Source organism: Callithrix jacchus, chromosome 17 (genome assembly GCF_049354715.1).
Source record: "Callithrix jacchus isolate 240 chromosome 17, calJac240_pri, whole genome shotgun sequence".
Classification (NCBI taxonomy): Eukaryota; Metazoa; Chordata; class Mammalia; order Primates; family Cebidae; genus Callithrix; species Callithrix jacchus.
Genome location: NC_133518.1, coordinates 30,394,532 through 30,417,850, shown reverse-complemented (window position 1 = coordinate 30,417,850; position 23,319 = coordinate 30,394,532). Strand labels below are relative to the sequence as shown.

Here is a 23,319-nt window from a genome sequence, read left to right as displayed (position 1 = left end):
CATCTGAGATAATTTGCTAGCAAGTTTATTTCAAAAGCATATTAAATGAAAGAGAAAAGAAAACACATCTAAATCATGATGAAAGTAGGGTTTATTTAAGAAAATTAATAATAGAGTAATAGTGTAAGAACTACATAATTCTTAAATTCCAGGTAAATTTGAATTTTATGTAGTCTAATCAATCACAAAAGACACACACACACACACACACACACAGAACAGAAATTATCACTATTCATAAACAACATAATAAACACAAAAATGAAAAAAATATTTTAAACAACACAAGAATTTGGTACAGGGGTTGCTGAGTAGATTTTGTTAGGCAGGCAACTAAACCCAGAGTTTCAAAGTAGGAGTTGTTATTCAGTTGATTACTCTTTTGAACAATAACAGTAAGAGTAGAGGGTGACCACAAATACTTTACTTGCCCCTTAAAATTACTTTGGCCTACTAAGTCATAGATTACTGACTCTAGGAATAGATCTTCATACCTGCCCTTTGGGAGACTGGGGACAAGAATGACATGCCGAGAGAGGTTGCCGCAAAATTATGATTTCACAGCTGTGAGACAGCCTCTTTGATCTGTAAATGTCCTCCCTTTGGGCTTGCTGAAAGCTGAAACCCCATTATTAAAGATCCTTCTTGCTGGCTGGAAGTTTTCATACTGTGTTAAATGAAATACTTACGGTTAAGATGGTTTGGTTTATTAATTTTCAAATGGCATTTCTACCTTAGGACAGCTAATTAAGGGTAAATATATTGGTTTCTGTGGTCCTTAGTTTACTCATTTGTAAAATGAAGCAGTTTGAACAACATAATTTAAATTGTCTTCCAACTCTTACACTTCATGATCCTAGAGTCCTTGCAGTCTTCCTACGAAGCAGGTGCTTGCTGTTGTGATGGAGCAGAAGTCCTGAGCCCCTGGTGATATCAAGAAGGAGCAAAATGCTGAGAATGGGGAAGTATAAGGGCAAGATTCAGGGAGAGCACGTCACTTTAGGCTGCAAGAGCAGAATACCATTTCTCACCACAAAGAATTGCCATAATAATTATTTTGTGGCTTAAACAATAAACACTTATTCCTCACAGTTCTGGAGGCTGGAAGTCTGCAGTCATAATGCCAACATGGTTAGGTTCTTGGTGAGAACCCTTTTTTCCTGGTTATGTTCTCACCTGGATTTTCTTGGTGAGTACAAGCAGACAGACAGACAGACATACAGAGAGAGAGCTTTTGCTTTATTCTCTTTCTCTTCTTATAAGGATACTAATCCCATCATGGAGGCCTCACCCTCACAACCTCATCTAATTACTTTCCTAAGACCCACCTCCTAACAATATCCCTTTGGAGTTTTTGTTTTGCTGTATTAATTATGGGTGGACACAAGCATCAGTTAGAGGGCTAAAGAGAAATTCTCAATCTTTCAGAACTCTGAAGCATATGCATTATCAAATGATCATTTGCATGTAACATTTTTAAAAGGTCTGTCAAGTTAAAAGCAACTGTATAAATAAAAAGTATCAAGCATTCTTTACACAGCTTTATTCTGGGACAAGAAGTCACAGAGGGAATTCTAACACTATAACAACCACGTTACAAGCTTGTATTTGTTAAAAATGAATTTTTTATAGTGACTTTATATATCTCAACCTTAGTAGACTTACTTCTTAATTCTAACAATTTATCTTTAGGGTGTTTTTTTCCTTGAGATGGAGTCTTGCTCTAACAATTTGTCTGTAGGTTTTTTGTTTTGTTTCCTTTTGTTTCCTTGAGATAGTCTTGCTCTGTCGCCACGCTGGAGTGTAGTGTCGTGATCTCGGCTAACTGCAACCTCTGACTCCCTGGTTCAAGTGATTCTCCTGGCTCAGCCTTACGAGTACCTGGGATTACAGGCATGCGCCACCACACCTGGGTCATTTTTGTGTTTTTAGTAGAGACAGGGTTTCACCATATTGGCCAGGATGGTCTCAGTGTTCTGACTTCGTGATCCACCTCAGCCTCCCAAGTGCTGGGATTACAGATGTGAGCCACTGCACCCGGCCCGGTTTTGTTTTTTTTGTTTTATTTTGGTATTTTTGTTTGTTTGTTTGAGACAGACTCTCTCTGTTGCCCAGGCTGGAGTACAAGGACACTATTTAACCCAGTAGAGTATCCTTTGGCAGTTTCCTTAAAGACAGTCTCATTTGTGAAGTGCATGTGTGTGTTTCTGTTAAACCACCACTTTGGACATTCTTTCAAGACACATAGAGCTGGAGCTAGTGTTTCTCTTGCTCTCTCCCTTTCTAGACTAAGACTTAAGAAAAGGGAACATTCTATTTGTCTCTATGTGTTAAGGACCTACCAGAATGGCTAGCATAGGTGTGTGCTTAGTAAATATGAAGTAAAATGAATGAATTACCCTTCTTTTAAGTCCTAAAGACCCTGCAGATATAAGACAAATGGAGACACCTCCCCCAGTACCATCTATGGAAAAGCGGAACAGGATATAGTCACACTCAGCCTTCAACAAAGAGCAGCTTATAGTTATCTTTAACTTTTCTTGGAATCTATATAAATAAAGTGAAATTTTGTCTCTTTATCTGTTAATATATAACAGAAAAGAAAAAGTGGCATGATAGAGTCTTACCAACCACAAAGGTTAAGTTTTGGATTGCCCAACTTCGAACACGAGTTAGATGACTTAAGCTTATGTGGAGCCCTGGGAGGTGCCGTAAAGAGACAGCAGTCAGTCACCCTCCAGAGCAGGCCATCCTGAGGTAAAGTGAGAGGGCGGGAGACTCATTAGTTCTCCTAATTTGTATTTATGCATATGCATCTCCATATGTATGTATGCATTTCATACATAATATGACACTGTGGCCATGAAAGACAGTGGTTTCAAATACAGGCTCAAGTTGTACAGATATACAGTGATATTCTAAGTTGTTATAGTTGCTGTGCAGTGGAGCTGCTTCTCAGACAGGGAGTTCCATGAACTGTCTTTCAGGGTGAATAGGACAGGGATTTAATTATTTAAGTAATTCAGGAGTGTTTAGCTATTCACTTAACAGAGCAAAGGACTGTTAGACCAAGAAGATAATCTAGATATTGTCTAGTCCAACTTTCATTTTATATAGAAGTGAAACTAATACAGTTTAAATAAATATTCTACAGCCCAAAAATAAATTTTTAAAGAGCATTTAATGACAGAAAATTAGCATTTTATAGTATTAGGTTTTTAAAGTATGTAACGTTATGACAATCTAATTTTAAAAATAATGTGTATGAGCTTAGAAAAAGATTGAAAGACTATACGATAAAAGGAAATAATATGATGTGAATATGCATAATTATTGCCCTCTAATGTGAGTTGCTCTGGTTGATTCCAGGGCTGGTTTCCTGAAACTTGTTTGCTCACTCTCTTCTTGCCTACTCATTGCCCTCTCCTCAACCCAATAGTTGAGGCACCTCCTTGTAAACCCTAGTTTTCCATGGAATGGGTATAATTTGAAAGTAATTGGGCTAGCTGGGCATGGCAGTTCATGCTTGTAATCCCAGGATTTGGGGAGGCTGAGGTGGATTAATCACCTGAGGCCAGAAATCTGAGACCAGCCTGGCCAACATAGTGAAATCCCATCTCTACTAGAAATACAAACAATTAGCTGGGTGTGGTGGCAGATGCCTATAATCCCAACTACCAGGGAGGCTGAGGCAGGAGAATTGCTAGAACCTGTGATGCGGAGCTTGTGGTGAGCTGAGTTTATGCCATTGCATTTCAGCCTGGGCAACAAGAGCAAAACTCCATCTTAAAAAAAAAAAGTAATTGGGCTAAACATTAAATAATTTTTGTCCAAATTCAGCCATTTGTGTATTATTGTAACAACTTTGATGAATCTGAATATCAATTGAATATTCCTTATGTAATGTTTTTAATCAATTAATTCATTTCCTTTAACTAAAATACATGTTGTAATGACATGTTGTATTGCTGTCACTGGCTGACTGATTGAAAATCTAAGTCACTTACTATAAAAGTAAATACAATGAAAAAATACAAAGAAAAAATTCTAGTTTGGTACTCTCATCTGCTGAAGGTCTGAGACTAAGGACTGCTCTCTCTCTTGAGAAACGTGATCAGCTATTGCTACAGAGGTGTTACACAAACATAATTTCTAAGTTGAGACTTTTTTTCTTGATATAAGTAAATGAATCCAAAGAGAAGTCCAAATAGAATACCATTCTGATAGTGAGATGTATCCTTATATAATAACTCAGTATACCCCTACAACCATCTCACCTACCACCAGTAGAACTCATAGCATGTTTTAGAATTCACTGATTTAGAGACGATAGAGGAAGCATGAGTAATAAGGCAGAATATTTAGGTTGGACTTATGCATTTTCTGGATGTAGATAATGTTGAAGAAAGTTATGCTTTTCTTGTCCTTCCAAAAGATTCTTCCAGAATTTATTTGTAGTTATTTGGAAGAAAACACAGATAATTTTAAAATACCTCTCATTCAAAGATAAACTAGAGAGATTTTTGTAAGTTTTATAAATTTATATTACAGATTTAGCCTTTGCCATTTATTTCCTTTTAAAATACTTTTTGAACTCTTCACCAAATGAGATATATGGATAACCATTAGACATGTGTAAAGATGCTTAACATCATTAGTCATTAAGGAAATGCACATTAAAACGATGAGACACTCTCATAACACCAATTATAATGGCTAAAACTAAAAAGATTGACCATACCAAATATTAACAAGAATGTGGGGCAAATGGAATGCTTATACAATGTTGGTGAGAAAAATGCTACAACCACTTTGGAAAATAGTTTGGTAGTTTGTTAAACAGTTAAACATTAATGCCATATGATTCAGCCATAGCACTTCCAGATATTTACTTAGGAAAAAGGAGAGCGTATGTCCATTTAAATGCTTAAAATGAATTTTCATAGCAGCTTTATTTATAACAGCCCCAAGCTAGAAATTATACAAATTTCTAACAAGTGAATGGATAAACAAACTAAGGTATATCCATTCAATGGAATACTATTCAATAATAAAAAAGAATGAACTAAAGCTACTATGTGGGTGAATATCAGCACAATTGTGCTGAGTATAAAAAGGTAAAAAAACAAGAATATATATTGTGTAATTACATCTATTTAAAATTCTAGAAAATGCAAACTAGTATACAAACAGTATAGTAACAGAGAGGCAATCAATGGTTGGCTGAGATAAGAGATATGTGGGGAGGGGCAGCAGGGAGAGAGTACCAAAGTACAAGAGGTACTTTTGGAAGGTGATGGATAAATTTATTATCTTGATTGGATGACTCTTTCATGGGCATATACATAATAAATGTCACATTTTATTAAATTATATACTTAAATATGTACAGTTTATTATTATATCAATTATGCCTTAATAAAGCTGCTGAGCCAAAATCATTCCCCCCAAAAGTTGAATGTTTTAGGCTAGTCTGACAGGGTGTCTCTGGTGTCATGGTATCAGCTACATTTTTGTGTTTCTATACTTTTCCCATTCTAACAGGCCTAGCACGTGTTAAAGTAGCACAAGTTTTATTAAGTTAGACTTAGCAGGCATAAAATCTGAAAATACAGAATTTTGCAGACCTAGAGAGTTATTGAGAGTTTTTGAACATCTGAGTGAGTAAAATATTCTGAGTTTCTATTTAATCAACCAGGAAATAATGTGAACAATGAATTGAGATAAGGAAAACATGAAATAGTGTCTTTCTAAGGTTAATGCTGAAAACATTAGTATAATAATGCAGGAAAAATAAGAGAATAGAATTTCTGCTGGCTAATGTTGGCTTTGGAAATAAAATATAGGGAAAAGGATTAAAGAGATCCTGTGGAGATACAAACGTTAAGATTTGGAAATTCATTGTTTGTTGGGGAGTAATGAAGCAGTCATCAAAGGCCACTGGGATGCGTCAAGCCTAGATGAACTGGAACAGCGCTGAGCCTATAAAGTATATGGGTTCACGAGAGCGAGGGTTTGTGAAGCATTCTGCAAATGAAAGAAAAAGTGGAAAATATATTAGACTAATTGTTTTAGGTTTGGGAGTTGTCTGCCATGAGATCAAAGCTGAAATAATGAGTATGGATAAAAACAGTCAAGCAAGAAATGGTAGAGAGAGAGAGATGAAAGGAGAAGAAAAGATGCTTTATTTAGTAAGCAAATGGAGGACAAAGAGGAAGGAGAGATCAGCACAATGTTGTAGAAGCTAAGAGAACTGAAAGTTCAAGAAATAGATATATTAAAGATTAAGAAAGGTCATCATAGAAATAAAGGAGAAAATTAAAGATGCTTTCAGTAAGTGGGATGAAAGAACTGATCAGCTTGGGGCAACTCAAAGTTAGGAGAGGTTTGTTAAGGCCCAGGATGACTGAGCTCACTAGTGACTGGCTTGGAGGGGAGATGAACATCTCGTTAATTAAAGAGCACTAACCTGGTCCTTTTTCTTTGAGACACCTTCAAATAATATTAGTATCATTCTTTGCTATAATGTGAAATTCTGCCTTAGCAATTTATTGATGATATTATAGGAAGAGAAACAATGTACTTTATGGAGAACCCTTCTTTCTTTTAATACCTACTTAAATAGTGACTGAAGAAATTAATATCACCCTGAATTTTTAGCAGAAGGAAACTCACTGGGTTTTAAATGAATAGAAAGCAAAATCATCAGATTAATAGACTACGAATAGGCTCCATAACCTTCAGCTATTTTAATATCCTAGTACTCAACAAGAATGTGACTCCCCCGCCTTTGTCCATGTGATGTCGGTCAACATCAACAGAAGGACCTTATTGAGAACTGCCTCCCTACCCAGCTCCAGAAGCAACAGGAAATGGGCATAACCACAGGGAACAGGAAGAGATTGTTTTCCCTTGGGAATGTAACTGCCACCTCTACCAATAACCACTAGATAAGACAGGTGGACGAGGCAAACAGACAACTCTCCTATAACAATATAGTTAGTGTGATAGAGACAAAAGTAAGACAGACAGCATTGTTTAATGTTTTTGGAGCTATTTTTCAACTGTATACAATATCGCACTTGTCAAATGGGCCCTCTTAACACTTTTATTTCTTTTTCTGGCCTAGTTTTAAAATTTGCAGTGCATTAATGTGCATTGAATAAGCTTTTGTGAAATAACATCCCAAATCACTATACTTGAAAAGATTTCTTACATTAATAGCATCTTGTAACAAGGAGCAGTTCATTTCTTTAGGACTTGGCATTGAGATACTTTAAACATTATAATGAAAGTATACACCAGAAGCCACTATGTACATACATCTGCATAAGCAGATCAGAATGAGTTTTTTAAAGTGTTCTTTTTGCTTGGACTTACAGAATATAGGTAAATGCAATAATCTGAATTGCTAAGAATGCCAGTGGTAAGAATGACCACTTAATGAAAAGGATTAAGAATGATGGGCTTCAAGATAAGCTTTATCTTTCCAAAAGGATTGGTATGGTATAAAGCATAAATAAGTAAAGCATGGAACATAAAAGTCTAAATTTCAGATATTTCTATTTCACCTGGCAGTTTTCCTGGAAACATTATGGATCCAAGAGAAGTAGGGGATTGATTACATGTGAGATATGATTATTTCAAGACACAAACTTTCCCACTCAGGAGTTGCTTAGAAGCTACATTTCTTCATTTCTTGCTTGTCCTAGTTTTGACTATTTGAAATCAGCACCTCTGCCCTCAACATCAGAGCTAGAAAGAACCAGAGATTTAAAGGTAAATCATGCCAAAACTGAACAGCTGAGAAAAATCTGGGGTGTTTTGAGTTTTTTCCCGTGGCTGCTGCTGTGTAGTATTCAATACCCTGCTCTCGCCCCCACAGTCAGGGCCACAGCTGTCCACAGGAAATGCATCAGAGAGGTCTAATGTGAGTGAATCAGATGCACATGTTCCTCGGTATGTGGTGATGGGCATACCAAGGGCTCAAAATCAGCCCTCCCTCCAGGTCAGAATTGGTTCCAGGCTTATGAAAAGTGCACACAAGTTGTGCTGTGAAACTACCCTCCTTTGCCCTTTCTCTATGTAGTGCCAGGAAAGGAATTTTAGTGTGTTGCTGGGATGAAACACACAATCATCTTGGGGACATGAGGGGATGAGTGTATCTCTGTAACTGAGCTTAGTCACATCCTCATACGAGTGGCATATCCAGCATGTCTGGGAGGGACTTTCCTGCTCCACAGTATCAGCACATGGAACAGTTTAGCCAAGGAATACCCCCAATTCCATGTTTTGAAATTTAATTTTCAGTCACTCTGCTATAGTCAGTTGAAAAACTGCTTAGTGAGTGATTGTTTTCAAAATAATCATTTGGTAATTAGAGGGTATTTTTTTTCTTAAATGAAATTTGAAGGTATAATATTTCTGAGTCTTATTTATCCCATCATCACAGTTAATTATTGCATTTGGCATGTAACAAATAGATGTTTTACCAAATTGTCAGGAGCAGCAAACATCCCATTGTTATGATAGTAATGCTACAATTTCAACAAGATAACCATCGTCCTATCCACAGCTCACCACCACCACCATCAAATGTTCCCTATCTTAGTGAAGTAACAGATCTACCCTGTTGCCCAATACCGTAGGAGTCATTCTAGATTCTTTCTTCTTTACCTTCAATATGAAAAAGTTCCTAAGTCCTATGGATTTGACCTCAAAAATCTCTCCAATTGCCTTAAATTACTTATTTATTTTTAAAACGTCTTTTGTAAAAATCACCATTCTAGCCGTTTAACAGATCTCTCTGCCTCCATCCTTTCCCATCCTCCTTATTCCCATCAATGCAACATAGGCATCATAAAAGACACTCCAACCTTATTGGTCCATTGCACAAAATCCCACCATGCATAAAAGAGTAAACACTTTTCCATCACATGCAAATCTATTGTAAATACTTGTTTGCATTTTTCTTACCACTAAACTGTGGATTGCCTGATTACATAATCATTACATCTTCTGTTTTCTTCGTATCTGTAATATTCTGCACAGAATTTGCTTGCTTTTTCATTCAACATTACTTTTCTCATTTGTTTAGCTACAACTGGTTATTTTGTATTCTGTGCAGTTTAGCTGCAGTTGATTTGTTTGGGTGGTTGGTTGGTTGATTTGTTTAGGGCAGTTGGTTATTTTGTATTCTGTGTAGTATTCCATTTTATGAATGTATTATAATTATCAATTCATTATCCTATCAGTGGACTTTTGTGTTGTTTCTAGTTTTTTGAAAATTATTACAGACTGTGCTGGTACAGAATCTTGTGCATATCAGTAGGTTTTTTCGGAGATTGTGTACCTAAAGGTAAATTTGTTGGGTTGGAAGTCATATGCTTCTTTAACAGTTCTGGATAATATAAATATTTTCCAAAATGGTTTACCAAAGTTTAGTTTTTTAAAAACTAGTTGGCCTACCAAAACTTTTATTAGCCTATAAAATGTAATGTTTAGAGTTACCGTTTCCATGGAAATCAATAGGATCTCTGCTGGAAAAAGTTTATTTGCATGGTTTTAAGCAAGAATCATTTGTATTGTTATGCCTCCTATAAATTCCTAAATTAGTCCATTTTCATCACAACCAGTTTCCAACAAGGGCAACTTTTTCTGAGTTGTGGAATAGCTTGGTCAAAAAAAGTCCACCAAAGGTGCATATCCCAATAGAATCACATAACCTCTGGAGGTTCTGCTAGCCGGGGATCTGCACACTACAGCCAGTCAGCCAAATCCAACAGTGGTCATGGCCCATTTCAGAGCCCACAAGCTAAAAAATGATTTCACATTTTTAAGAATAAACAGGCATTAAAATGAAGAATAAATAGAAATTACCACAGCACAGGAGATGCACAATCTCATTAATTAATAAGTAAATGCCAGTTAAAACTCCAATATAAAACCAAGTCTTACTCATCTGACTTCTTATATACCACTAATGAGAATATCAATTTAGGCATTAGCCAGTGGGTTAAGTCTACTGGGAAAGTGTGGCACATATACAGCATGGAATATTATGCAGCAATCAAAGGCGATTAGTTCGTGTCCTTTGTGGGGACATGGATGAATCTGGAGAACATCATTCTCAGCAAACTGACACAAGAACAGAAAATGAAATACCGCATGTTCTAACTCATAGGCGGGTGATGAACAATGAGAACACATGGACACAGGGAGGGGAGCACTACACACTGGGGTCTATTGGGGGGAATAGGGGAGGGACAGCGGGGAGGGAGGGAGCTGGGGAGAGATAGCATGGGGAGAAATGCCAGATGAGGGTGAAGGGGAGGAAGGCAGCAAATCACATTACCACGTGTGTACCTGTGCAACTATCTTGCATGTTCTGCACATGTACCCCAAAACCTAAAATCCATTAAAAATAGTCTATTAAGCCTTGTACATCACATTAATTTGCTATAAATAGAATGTTTTAAACAATAGTAGTGGGTAATAATAAAAAACAATGGCATAAATTTTTTAAAAAGTATCAGTTTGTACAATCTGCCAGAAAAGAGAGAGAGAGAGAAAAAAAAAACCAGCATCCTTGTAAAGAGCAAAACTAATTATTGGCTGTCTTTTCAGCAGAAGTATGGGCATTGGCTTGCACAAGGGTAGCAAAACTTGCTCTGTATCAAGACAGATAATAAATGTTTTAGGCTTTAAGGATGATTTAAGTATGTTACATATTCTTTTCTTCCCTTTCTTTTTTTTTTACAACCCCCTTTTTAGGATATATCTATATATTTATATTTATATCAATGACTCTCTGTCTTTCTATCTGTGTATCTATCGGACCGTAGATGGGTCTTTTAAGGTTACATTTTCTCATTTTTTTCTCTTATAAAAATGCAATTAATTTTTTAATATTGAGCTTATATCAATCATAGTACTCATAAATAGGAGTAATATTTTGTAGATTATGTTGGTTTTTCAGTATTGATGATCATACTAGGTAATTCGTCATTATTTAATTAGTTGTTTTTTCTTTTCTATTCACTTCCCTTCATCTCTCTTTCCCTTTCCTCTCTTTTTTCTTTTTTCTTTTGAGATGGAGTCTTGCTCTTGTTGCCCAGGTTGGAGTACAATGGCATGGTCTCAGCCCACAACAACCTCCGTCTCTCAGGTCCAAGTGATTCTCTTGCCTCAGCCTCCCAAGTAGTTGGGATTGTAGGCATGAGCCACCATGCCCAGCTAAGTTTGTATTTTTAGTAGAGACAGGGTTTCTTCATGTTGGTCAGGCTGGTCTCGAACTCCCAACCTCAGGTGATCTGCCAGCCTCGACCTCCCAAAGTGCTGGGATTACAGGTGTGAGCCACCACTCCTGGACCTCTCTTTCTTTTCTAACTACACTATCCAGACTTTTAAACACAGTAATTACTATTGAACTCATATTTAATTTTAATAGAGTAAAAGAAAATTTTTTGGTTATTTTTATGTACTACTTCAGTCTACTGTCTTAGGATTTGTTGTTTCCTTTTCTAACTTCCGTCACCTCACTTTATATGCTCACCTCATTAAATTTTAGCTATTTTTCCCTAAAATAAAATTATTTAAGGCTACAAATTTTCTTCTATTGATAGATACCTCAGTTGACACATATTGATGTCAATTGACATGATAGACAAGAAATATTTTTATTGTCATTCAGTTATAGGTTTTTTCACTTCATTATGATTTGCTCTTTATCTGTTTTGTTTTTGTTTTTGCTTGAGACAGAGTCTGACTCTGTTGCCCAGGCTGGAGTGCAGTGGCATGATGTCAGCTCACTGCAACCTCCGCTTCTTGGGTTCAAGCAATTCTTCTGCCTCTGCCTCTTGAGTAGCTGGGATTACAGGCATGCACCATCATATCCATCAAATTTTTGTCTGTTTAGTAGGGGGGTGGGTTTCTCCATGTTGGCCAGGCTGGTCTTGAACTCCTGACCTCAGGTGATCCGCCTACCTCAGCCTCCCAAAGAACTGGGATTACAGGCAGGAGCTACCATGCCTGGCCAATTTACATGTTATTTTAAGGTGTTTGTGTACATTGTCTAACAATTTCTAGATGTATATGTGGTTTTAATTTATTTTTATTTAATCATATTAAGATTCAAAAAATGTGTTATTAAAAGTCTTTGAGATGCACTGAGGCTTATTTAATAGTTTGGCCTATAATCAATGTTTGTAAATATTCCATGGATGCTTAAAAATGTATAGTCTCCAATTCTTGAGTGAAATGTTCTATATAATTCTATTAGATTATCTTTTAATATTATTATCCAGATCTTCTATATACTTGCTGATTTGTACACTTGATATATCAAATATTGTGAAAGGTGTATTAAAATCAGCCATTAACATGGTGAAATATCAGTTAACCCTTTTAATTCTTATTTTTTGTAGTATATACTTAAAATTTATGCTACTAGATGTAATCAAGCTTATAATTTTATCATGCTGCTGAATTGATTACTTTCTCTTTTTTTTGGTAAAATTTTAGTCTTATTACAACCTTACTATACCAGCAATCCTTGTTATATTCATTTGATATATTTTTTCCACTATTTTACTTTCAACTATTCTATAGCCTTATGTTTAGGTGTGTCTCTTTTAAACAGAAGACAGCTGGATTTTGTTTATTTTATGCCAATCTGTGTCTTCTAACTGGAGAATTTAGTCCAATTATATTTATTGCAATTAACATATTTCGATTTATTTCTAGCATTTTATGTTATACTTCCTATGCTTTCCCCTCTAATACTTTTTCCTTTTTGTCCTCCTTTAGATTGACTTGTGTTTAATTTTTTTTCTTTCTGCAAAACTTGACCTTATGCTCTCTAGTTTTATTTTTTCAGTGGTTTTAGTAGTATTTTTACATACATAATTAACTTAATAAAGTCTAAATTATATAATTAATATTATTTTCATTTCCAACAACATAAGGAAGGACTTCATTTTATTTGTTTAGCCAGGGTCTCACTATGTTACTCAGGCTGGTCTCCAACTCTTGGGCTCAAGTAGTTTTCCTGCTTCAGCTTTTTGAGTAGCTGGGGCTACAGACGCACACCACCAGGCCTGATTGAGTAAAGACTTTCGATTGCTTTAATTCTAATTAAACTTTCCTGACTTACACTTGCCTGTTGTCTGGTTTTTTAGTTGATATTTTTTATCACCATAATTTTATTTTTGTTAATGTTTGCTCAGATTTATTCATGTTATTACTATATTATTTGCTTATCATTATTTCTTACATATCAGATCTTCCATAAACTGTTATTTTGCTTCATAAATTCATTCTTAAGAAGTTCCTTTGGTTAGAGTCAGTAGTGGTAAGTTTTTCAATTTTTATTAGGGATAGTCTAACGATGACTGCTTTACCATAAATCTTTAACTTGGAAATACTCAGGCTACGCAATTAGTATAAATGCTAGCCCTATATCTATCTAAAGTCTGGCCCAATTAGGAATTCTTACAGAAAGATTTTGTTGTAAATTTACCAAACTGAGTCATGACTTAAAAAAGCAAATGTATTTATGCTTCTTGGGGGAGAGTAGGGGTGAGGAGTGGGAGTTGGGGCTGAGTTTCATTTTCTGTTAGCCCACCTTTTCACTTTGCTCTAGACTAGGCTTTGTATGAAGTCCCTTGGCACTTGCAAGTCCTGTAAAAGTGAAAGCTCTAGGCCACTTAAGTCTGGTGAGGCCTCTTGAAATGGATAGATACTCCCAGGGCAGCTACTGTTTTTGGTACTCACATTTCTGTCTAGATTTTTTTTGGCTGTGTTACGGGAAAAGAGATCCTAATCCAGACCCCGAGAGAGGGTTCTTGAACCTCTTGCAAGAAAAAATTCAGGATGAATCCATAAAGTGAAAGCAAGTTTATTAGGAAAGTAAACGAATAAAAAATGGCTACTCTATAGGCAGAGTAGGAGCATGGGCGGCTTGACTGAGTATACTTAAAATTACCTCTTGATTATATGCCAAACAAGGGGTAGATTATTCTTGAGTTTTCAGGGAAAGGGGCAGAGATTTCCTTGAACTATGGTCCCTCCTCTTTTTAGACTATATAGGGTAACTTTTGGATGTTGCTAAGGCATTTGTAAACTGTCATGGCACTGGTGGTAGTGTCTTTTAGCATGCTAATACATTATAATTCACAAACAATGAGCAGTGAGGACCACCAGCAGTCACATTCATGGTCATCTTGGTTTTGGTGGATTTTGGCTGGCTTCCTTACGGTATCCACCTATTTGTGACCTAATTGTCTTGTGCAAACTGACCTCCTGTCTCATCCTATAATTAAGAATGTCTTACCTCCCAGGAATTCAGCCCTCCATCCCCTATTCAAGATGGAGTTGCTCTGGTCCAAATGCCTCTGATAGCTGTCCTTGTTTTTGGCTTCTAAGGTTTTCCTTTACTTGCCTGCTGGCTCAATGGTGCATATAAAAATTCACTATTACATTTTTAAAGGACTTAAAAAATAATTTGTCAAGCATTTGTGTCACATACAGTGGCGGTTTTTAAGGATCTATTCTGCATATTGCTAGAACCAATGTATTCCACTCTTAATAAATTATGTATGGCCACCAGGAGGACTACTTTCTCCTCCATTCCTGTAAGTAGCCAAACTGAGTGATCTTGGACCACCTCAGTAAGCCTCCCTTTTCTAGATTTAATTACTGTAAGTACTTGGGGCTCTTAATTAGATCCCTTAAAAATTATTTCAAGCTTGCATAACTTTCTGGGAGGAGATTTAGTGTTTTGATTAAAAAAAAAAAAGCCTAAGTTTCTAATGAACTTGGATGAAATCAAGATGTTGTAAGGCAGTTGTACGAGTCTGTAATTCAAGCTATCAAGAAGCTGAAGCGGAAGGATCGCTTGAGCCCAGAGTTAGAGACCTGTCTGGGCAACACACTGAGACCTTCATCTAAAAAACAGAAAGAAAAGAAAAAAGAAAATGAAACCAGTCACTAACCTATACTGTTGACTATCAGCTGAAAGTCAGAGTCTAAAAATAACTTTAAGTAGGCATTTGTCTCTTTTGGTACATTGTAAGTAAACCTCTTTTTTCCTTTAAAATGCCCTCACCACCACACCTGTAATCCCAGTACTTTAAGAGGCCAAAGCAGGTGGATCACAAGGTCAGGAGTTCAAGGCCAACCTGGCCAACATGGTGAAACTAAAATTACAAAAATTAGCTGGGCATGGTGGCACATTCCTGTAATCCCAGCTACTTACTTGGGAGGCTGAGGCAGGCGAATTGCTTGAACTGGGACCCGGAGGTTTTAGCAGTGAGCCGAGATTGCACTACTGCACTCCAGACTGGGTGACAGAGTAAGACTCTGTCTTAGGAAAAAAAAAAAAAAAAAAAGCCCTCACCAAGAGTGAATCTTTGAATGGCTTCCTATGAGATTTTTTTTTTCCTTTTGCAACAAGATTGAAATAAATCTATGACGTGTGTTCATAACTGAAAAGTTTGAAAAGTTTTCATTAACAGCTCTTTAATTAAAAAAGTTAAATCAATTATATTTTCAGTTTTCAGCTCTATGTTTAGAGGCACTATAAATAAATCAAACTGTCCTATTTCTACTAATATGAAGATATTCCTGAGCTGCAAGGGTATACTATTACCTGGCAAAGGAAACTTTTCTATTATACTTAAAAGTTTTGTGCAAATTGGAAAACAGAACTTAGCTTGAAAAGTTTAAATGAAAAGGTTAAGACTAGGCATGTAAATTTAATTTGCATATTCTGTTGATATGTAAATTTTAACTGACCTTGTCCAAGCCACATCCCCATCAACAATAATTATGTTAATCAGAAGAAATATATTAAACTGTAAATGGACATGACTCCATATGAAGACACTGATAACCGACTACAGAAAAAAAGAGGAAAGATTTTTTTTAAACTCAATTTTATTTATTGATGATCTTGTAAGGCTGAAATAACACTTTACTAATTTAGCTGAAGAGTAATAAAAACTAAGCAGTAGAGTGTTAGAAGATCTAGATTTCTCACCAAATGAATGTGAGAAATTCCCTTTTTAGGCATCAAACGTCTCTGTAAGATGAGGATAATGGCATCTCAGCATTTGAGTAAAATGAACTGGGTTCAAATTCCAGTGGAGGTCGGGCACACTTTGGGAGGCGGAGGCAGGTTGGTCACTGGAGGTCAGGAGTTCAAGAGCAGCCTGGCCAACATGGTGAAACTCTGTCTCTACCAAAAATACAAAAAATTAGCCTGGTGTGTTGGTGCATGCCTGTGGTTTCAGCTCCTCGGGAGGCCGAGGCAAGAGAATCAGAATCGCTTGAACCTGGGAGGCAGAGGCTGCAGTGAGCTGAGATCACTGCACTCTAACCTGGGTGACAGAGAGAGACTGTTGAGAAAAAAAAAAATTCCAGTTGAGATGCTTTCCAGGGCGCTAGTCAAGGTCCGTATGCTCATTTGTGGGAGTAAAAACACCAATATTTTGGGATTGTTTTGAGGACAAAGTAGTGTCTGTACAATGCACAGAGAAAGAGTAAATTATACAGACATGAATAGCACTCGTTAAGTCTACACACTACATTTTTCTCTATATCAACCTAATTATTTAAAGATTGGTTCGCTTTTGGGGGAAATGTCTCTCCACTGTATTTCACTTATCTTACTAGTGTGAACTACCTTTTCTCCTTGCTTTTCAGCTTTCTCTGCTATGAAAAAGATGTAAACTTTTTTAGTGCAAGGGGACTCCCCTCAAGCAGTAAATCATTTTGATATTAAAAACAGATTATTGCAAACCCAGTTTTATTTCAGTATGAATTCCGTAGGGTGTGTGTGTGTGTGTGTGTGTGTAATTACATGTGATTCAAAAGAGGAAAGGGATCAGTGTTAAAGATACTTGTATACTGGAAACAAAAAAAAAAAAAGAAGAAGTTCCTCTGAGCTCCTTGGCAATTATAGCTGTTAAAGGTAGCTTTTACAAAGAAACTGCCTTTGTGCCAGAATTATTTCTTAGTTTGTATTTGCCCCTTTGAGGAGGTAATCGCTGTGTCTTGAGTGAAAGTGGTGTGCTGCTTGCCTTCATGAAACTGATGAGGGCCCGGGCGCGTTACAGCTGATTTCAGTAGGTAGAGCAGACACACTTTAGTTTATTTCTCTCTCTCACTCCCCACCCTCAACCTCCCAGGTACACACCTCCTGGAGTCAGGAGGTGGGAGCGGAGAGTTTCAGTACAGATCCTGACATCAGAGTGCTACGACCAAGAAAAAGAAAAGAAAGAAAGAGGGAAGCGGGTTGAAGAACGCAGGAGCAAGGAAGGAAAGAAGGAAGAGGGAATAGAGGGAGAGAGAGTAAGAAAAAAGGAAATGAAGGGGGGAGGGAGAGAGGAATTTAAATGAAGTAGGAAGGATGCTTGGATTCAGGGAGGAAAGGAAGCAAGAAAGAGTAAAAGTAGAGGCACGCATTATAGTCTCCGGTCCGCAGGGGAGAGATGGAGCCATCCTCAGCACTAGAGAATCCCAGTGTATTGTTTTCTTGAAAGCCCCGAAGCTAAGCAATTCCAAGAATGTGTAGCAAAGCCCTTTTGGGAATGGTGAGGTGGGGTGTGGGGAGGATAGGACATTCTCATTGCCACCGCCCGCCCCCCGTCGCCCCGGCCCCCTCAAGCGAAGTGACTGGATTTGGGAGACCTAGCGGAAGCCTTCAGGTCACCCAGGGAACTGCTCCTCTCGCTGGTCCTGCAGCGGCGAGGCGGGCGGGGGGTGGTGAAAGCGCCGAGACGCGCGGGACGCGGAGATGAGCAAGTGGCGAAGCTGGACCGAGCGCCGTCTGGAGCGGCCGCCCAACTCCTGGTGCGGGATCTGCTGAGAGGTCACGGTGAGTCTCTGCGGGTGCGGGTCGGAGGGATGCCCGGGCTCCTCGTCGCCCCCCGGCCCGGGCGGAGGCGGGTCCGGAACCTCCCCCAAGTCCGGCCTCAGCCTGGAGCCCGCGCCGCTCCGGGCGCCAGGGGCGGATGCACCGACCTAGCCGCGCGCGGCGGGGCTCCCCGGCCGCCCGCTCGCCCGCCCGCCGCTGCCACCCGGCCCCGCGCGCTCATTGGTCGGGATGTGTCGGCTCCGCAGCCTCCAACTTCTCCCGAATCCCTCTGGTGAGTCCCGGGAGAGCGAGCTGAGGGTGACGGGTCCAAAGGGCGCGAGCGCCCAGGGAGCTGGGAGCCCGTGGGACGGGCACGGGGAGGGCAGAGTCGGCCGAGGGGAGCGGCCGCCGGGAGGTGCGCGGAGCGGGGTCCGCCGCTGAGGTCCGGCGCCAGCCGAGCGCCCAAGACCCTGCGGCCGCAGGCGAAGGAGGCGTGCCCTGGGAAAGAGCGGCTGCTGGGACCTGAGGAGTGAGGGACGGGAGAGGGGCCCGGGGGGTGACCTGAGGAGGGCTCTGGGAGTCACCTCAGGTTAGCTCTTAAGGTTAATTTCCATAGTTCCCTGCGGCCTCTGCCTCGGGGAGTTTTGTTTTGTTACCGAGATCCGCGCTACCAGATTGCACCGGGGCTGATTTGGGGGCTGGGAATTTGCCATTCTGCTGTAGAGACACTGATTTTTTTTTTTTTTTTTCTTTTTAAAAAGCAAGGTTTGTTTTCATTTTGGTTTATGTAGGATTTTCTCATTTGTAACCCACTTTTCTATTTTCACTTTTTTTAACTGGAAGATCTTTTCATTATCCCACCTCTTTATCTTGCTTTAAACCTGATTTCCTATTATATAATTTATGCTTAAATCTCACAAGGGTTGGTCGGTGCGGGTGGAGGTGTTCTTTTGTAGATGAAAGTTTAAGACTTCTTACTTAGTATTGTTTGAAAATAAGGGTAATTGCAACCAAATATCCTTCTTCAGCCTCTTGATCAAGTCGATTCCTCCCCATATATGATTCAAATGGCAATTTTATTAAACTGAAAACTAGTACCTGATTTGCAACGTCAGCATTTGGAAGCTGCTCATCGGCAAATCGACTGTATGAAGGCGGGTAGCTTCATTCCCTGGCATTTTTGTGGGTTCCAGCACTTTCAAATATTGTCTGGTAGTTTCTTGGACTTAAAGCTGTGTCTTCGGTTGTAGAGCAGCACTACCCAGGGGAATAATGTGGTTTGCACTTTGTAACCAGAACTCGGAATTTCAGACCGGGAAACACCTAATTAATGTCTGGGAAACAAGATGATTGGTCCTGAGTACTGCTGTCCTCAGCTTCTGCAGACACAGTCGAAATATGGAAACTGTTTTTCCGTCTTCTTGTGCCTCAGTTTCCATAATGCAAACTGTAATTGCAAAGCACAGCTTCAGGGACCTACAGTCGTAAGTTAATGTTATAATGTGCTATGAAGATGAAACTTGCTTAGCTAAGACTAAGTCTGTAAGTCTATAAGTAGACTTCCTTTTTAACACATCAGTTATCCAGGTTTCCTGCTTTGACTATCTGATATAGTTATGCGTATGTTCAACTGGTGTAAGAATTGCTGCTTTACATTGCTTTGAAATTCAGCTTATACTTAAAGAAAATAGTAATTTAATCTGTTGATAATGTTGTCAAGCTGAAGTTTGCAGGGTTCTTGTTATCTTAGACCTCCTAATTCTCTATTCTCTTCTGTGGCAGTGTCCACTTTTCCTTTTAAACTGTTTAACACATCTTCAGTTGAGGCGAAATATTTTAAGAATACAGGTATGTTTTTGCATACCCTGCTTTATATAGGACTAGAGTATCAACTTTTTTTTGTATCCTTTTGTTTACTTGTTCCCCTTACTCCCCTCTTAAATGGACTTGGTGTGGTTAAGTTGGATATTCAGGTATCTGGGGGTTAGTGATATGTTCCACAGTGAGATTCCAGTTACTGTCCCCTGCTTTCTTAAAGAAAAACAGTGAACCTTCCAGAATTAACTGGAAATGAATGACAAAGTTAATTTGGAGGTTAAACTTGCATCTTTTCTGCTTTCATTCAATGCTTTTGAAAAAATGCTACTTAGGAGCAAAAGACTTCCTTGAAGAATTTACAGAGTATTTACAAGAGGGGGAGATGGAGGAAGCCTTTGCAGGTAATTCAAAGGTTATATTATTTTGATGCAGCTTATGTCACTGTCTTCATTTCTCTGGAACTGATTCTGCAGAGTTAGGTGCTGAGCCATTAAGAGCCCAGCTGTTTCAGTACCCCAGTCTCAAGGGTAAGAAGGAGAAGCCAAGGGAAGATAAACTGACAAGAGGGAAGGAAATGCCTATTCACTAGCTTTACTATGCCACAAGGCATGGAGTTGCCACAAAGCACCTGTAATTTAACTCTGAGGCTGCTTGGTTCACCTCTTAGCTTTACTTTACAGAAACACCGACTGCCATTTCCAAAGAAGAACTAAAAAGGAAAAAAAGGCATTTTCTACCGATAAGCATTTCTCTACATTGTCTTCTGAAATATTATTAAAGCAGGGGGGGAAGAATGTTCAGGAAAGGGAAATACTTGAGCAAATGTGTTTAACATTCAGATGTTCTTTAGGACAATCAAGAAACGTGGGGCAACTGAGAGAATTATTATCGTTTACCTCTCTGTAAGGTGTCCAAAGTATTATTTAATTTGTTCTCATCTTTTCTTTGCCCAACCAATACACTATTAAAATAGGACTACAATCAATGCAATTCCATATCATAACCCCAGGGGTGGTGAGACTAAGCCAGCATGCCTTACATAACCATTAAGTAAGACATTTTAACATTCAGGTACATTACATTCCACTTTTATTGAGCAGACACGGTTTTCATTGTCTAATAAAATATTTTTATTTGATAGTCTGTCCTTGCTTATAGCCTCATGTAATCAAGCGGACAGCATGTTTAAGACTTTGTATCCAGAACTTTAAGGTCTAATTGTGGTTCACTTATTAATAATTCACTGGGAAAGTTAATTTCCTAGTTTTCTGCTGGGTCTCCCAGACCACACTTCAAATGTAAAATGTTTCTTCTTTCTCCTATGCCTCAGTTTCCATAAAACACACCCTTAGGGAATTGTGTGTATTCAATAAAGATCTTTAACTATAAGAGCATTTCTGAGCCGTCACGTCATCCAAGAACCAAATTCTAAGAGTAATTTGTATTGAACTATAAACAGCTAATCTGTTAGTTTAAGATGTTCTTTTGTACAGTTATGCAGAAAAATTGAAATTCTGTGCTCTAATCCTTGGGGACTGAGTGATAAAATATCACTAGGCCCTGATGAAATTTAATATTTAGGCTTATATCTCCTTAATTTTCCCCCTAAATTTCTACATTAAGATCTAAATCAGCTTTTCCTACGTGATGATACAGCTTTATTTTGAACAGTAACCAAATGTGTTCTTTTTTTTTTTGAGACGAAGTTTCTCTCTTGTTACCCAGGCTGGAGTGCAATGGCGCGATCTCGGCTCACTGCAACCTCCGCCTCCTGGGTTCAGGCAATTCTCCTGCCTCAGCCTCCCAAGTAGCTGGGATTACAGGCACGCGCCACCATGCCCAGCTAATTTTTTGTATTTTTAGTAGAGACAGGGTTTCGCCATGTTGACCAGGATGGTCTCGATCTCTCGACCTCGTGATCCACCCATCTTGGCCTCCCAAAGTGCTGGGATTACAGGCTTGAGCCACCGGCCCAGCCATCCAAATGTGTTCTTTACAAAGAATATTGACTAGTTGTGTAGTCTTGAGCATGTTGCCTGACTTCTCTGTGCCCCAGTTTCCTAATTATTCTATTCTGTGTCAGTTTCCACTTTTAGGCTAAAACTTTTTAACACATCTCTAGTTGAGATGAAAGATTTTTAAGAATCCAGTTATGCTGCTTGGCGCAGTGGCTCATGCATGTAATCCCAGCTCTTTGGGAAGCCTAGGTGGGTGGATCACAAGGTCAGGAGATAGAGATGATCCTGGCCAACATCCTGTCACTCCTAAAAATACAAAAAATAGCCAGGCGTGGTAGTGCCTGTAGTCCCAGCTACTTGGGAGGCTGAGGCAGGAGAATCACTTGAACCTGGGAGGTAGAGCCTGCAGTGAGCCAAGATCGTGCCACTGTACTCCAGCCTGGCTGACAGGGTGAGACTCCATCTCAAAAAAAAAAGAACACAGGTATGTTTTGCACACCCTGCTTTATATAGGATGACAAGTATCAACTTGGTAATTTTTTGCATTCTTTTGTTTACTTGTCCCCCTTACTCCCCTCTTAAATGGGATTGGGTATGGTTAGGCTGGATATTCAGGATGTGTGACCATTTTCAGCATGTTATCTAACCAGTTAATAGATACCTATATCAGTAGTAGTAGTAATTTTGAACTGTAAAAATAAAAGTTGTTTTTATGACTAAAATGAACTATCTCATGTTATCATTCCTTTTGCTGTTTATCTACATTAGTATTTCAAATTATGACTTAGTCAAAACCTCAAGGTACTAGTCATTGATTTTTGAGCTCATAAAAAAGCCACTGGAGCAAGATATAAAATTAACCTTTGTTGTTAGTCCAGAGTTCAAAAGGGTGAGTTTAAAACTTTCTTAATGATGGTAGAGCAATTATTTGCTTATAAACTGCTGAAGCAATCCTACTTGAGTATTCAACCAAGTCTCACTGTCTAATTTTGCTGAGATTTCCAGTGATATACCAAAAAAAAAACAAACCCAAAAGGTTGTGACTGAGACCTGTCAAATTCATTTGGCTCTATATTCTTTGCTTTCAACAACACAATTTTGACTTCTCAACAGCAAAAATGTATTTCTAATTTAAAATAACTGAACCTTTTACTTTTATCCAGCCATATTAGGTATTTGAACATTTTCTTTTTTATCTATATATTTTTCATTATCAGTATTTTCATTTTTTGCAGATTTTAGGTGATGGGCAGATCAGAAAGTCAGATGGATATAACTGATATCAACACTCCAAAGCCAAAGAAGAAACAGCGATGGACCCCACTAGAGATCAGCCTCTCGGTCCTTGTCCTGCTCCTCACCATCATAGCTGTGACAATGATCGCGCTCTATGCAACCTACGATGGTAAGTTACTCCCACACCTGTGCATCCGTAAATGCAAAAGAGAAGGAAATCTTCCACTATGCTTTTACCATCTATCTAATACATGTGCTAAGGATAGAGGCATTTAAAGACTGACAAAGCGATTCATTTATAGAATGTAACATCAGTATGTCAAACCAATTAACTCTGAAGTACAATACCTTTTATGTTGAGCTAAGTTATTAATTGCAAGTATATTTAGTGCACTCATGCTTACTTATGAGCAATCTGATGTATAGTTTTTATTTGATTAAAATATACAC

General features: G+C 38.4%; 2 protein-coding genes across 6 annotated transcripts in view; both read left to right on the top strand.

The window, feature by feature from the left end:
* The first annotated feature begins 5,960 nt into the window (after positions 1-5,960).
* LOC144579963 (uncharacterized) lies at positions 5,961-20,076 on the top strand. The gene is made up of 4 exons (XM_078354563.1): positions 5,961-6,147; positions 7,857-8,008; positions 17,746-18,149; positions 20,008-20,076. Exons 1-4 carry the CDS (start codon positions 5,961-5,963, stop codon positions 20,024-20,026), a joined length of 762 nt encoding a protein of 253 aa, XP_078210689.1. The 3' UTR covers positions 20,027-20,076.
* MME (membrane metalloendopeptidase) overlaps positions 17,679-23,319 on the top strand; it is a 101,232-nt gene continuing 95,591 nt past the window's right edge. Inside the window, exons 1-2 of one of the 5 annotated variants that reach the window (XM_002759471.6) lie at positions 17,679-17,878; positions 22,869-23,038. In XM_002759471.6, coding sequence (XP_002759517.1) covers positions 22,879-23,038 — 160 coding nt within the window. In that variant the 5' untranslated portion in view covers positions 17,679-17,878; positions 22,869-22,878. Of the gene's footprint in view, positions 17,879-18,241; positions 18,447-22,592; positions 22,754-22,868; positions 23,039-23,319 lie in introns of those variants that run through there. The other 4 variants (XM_078353993.1, XM_078353990.1, XM_078353991.1 and 1 more) reach the window with 4 other exon arrangements.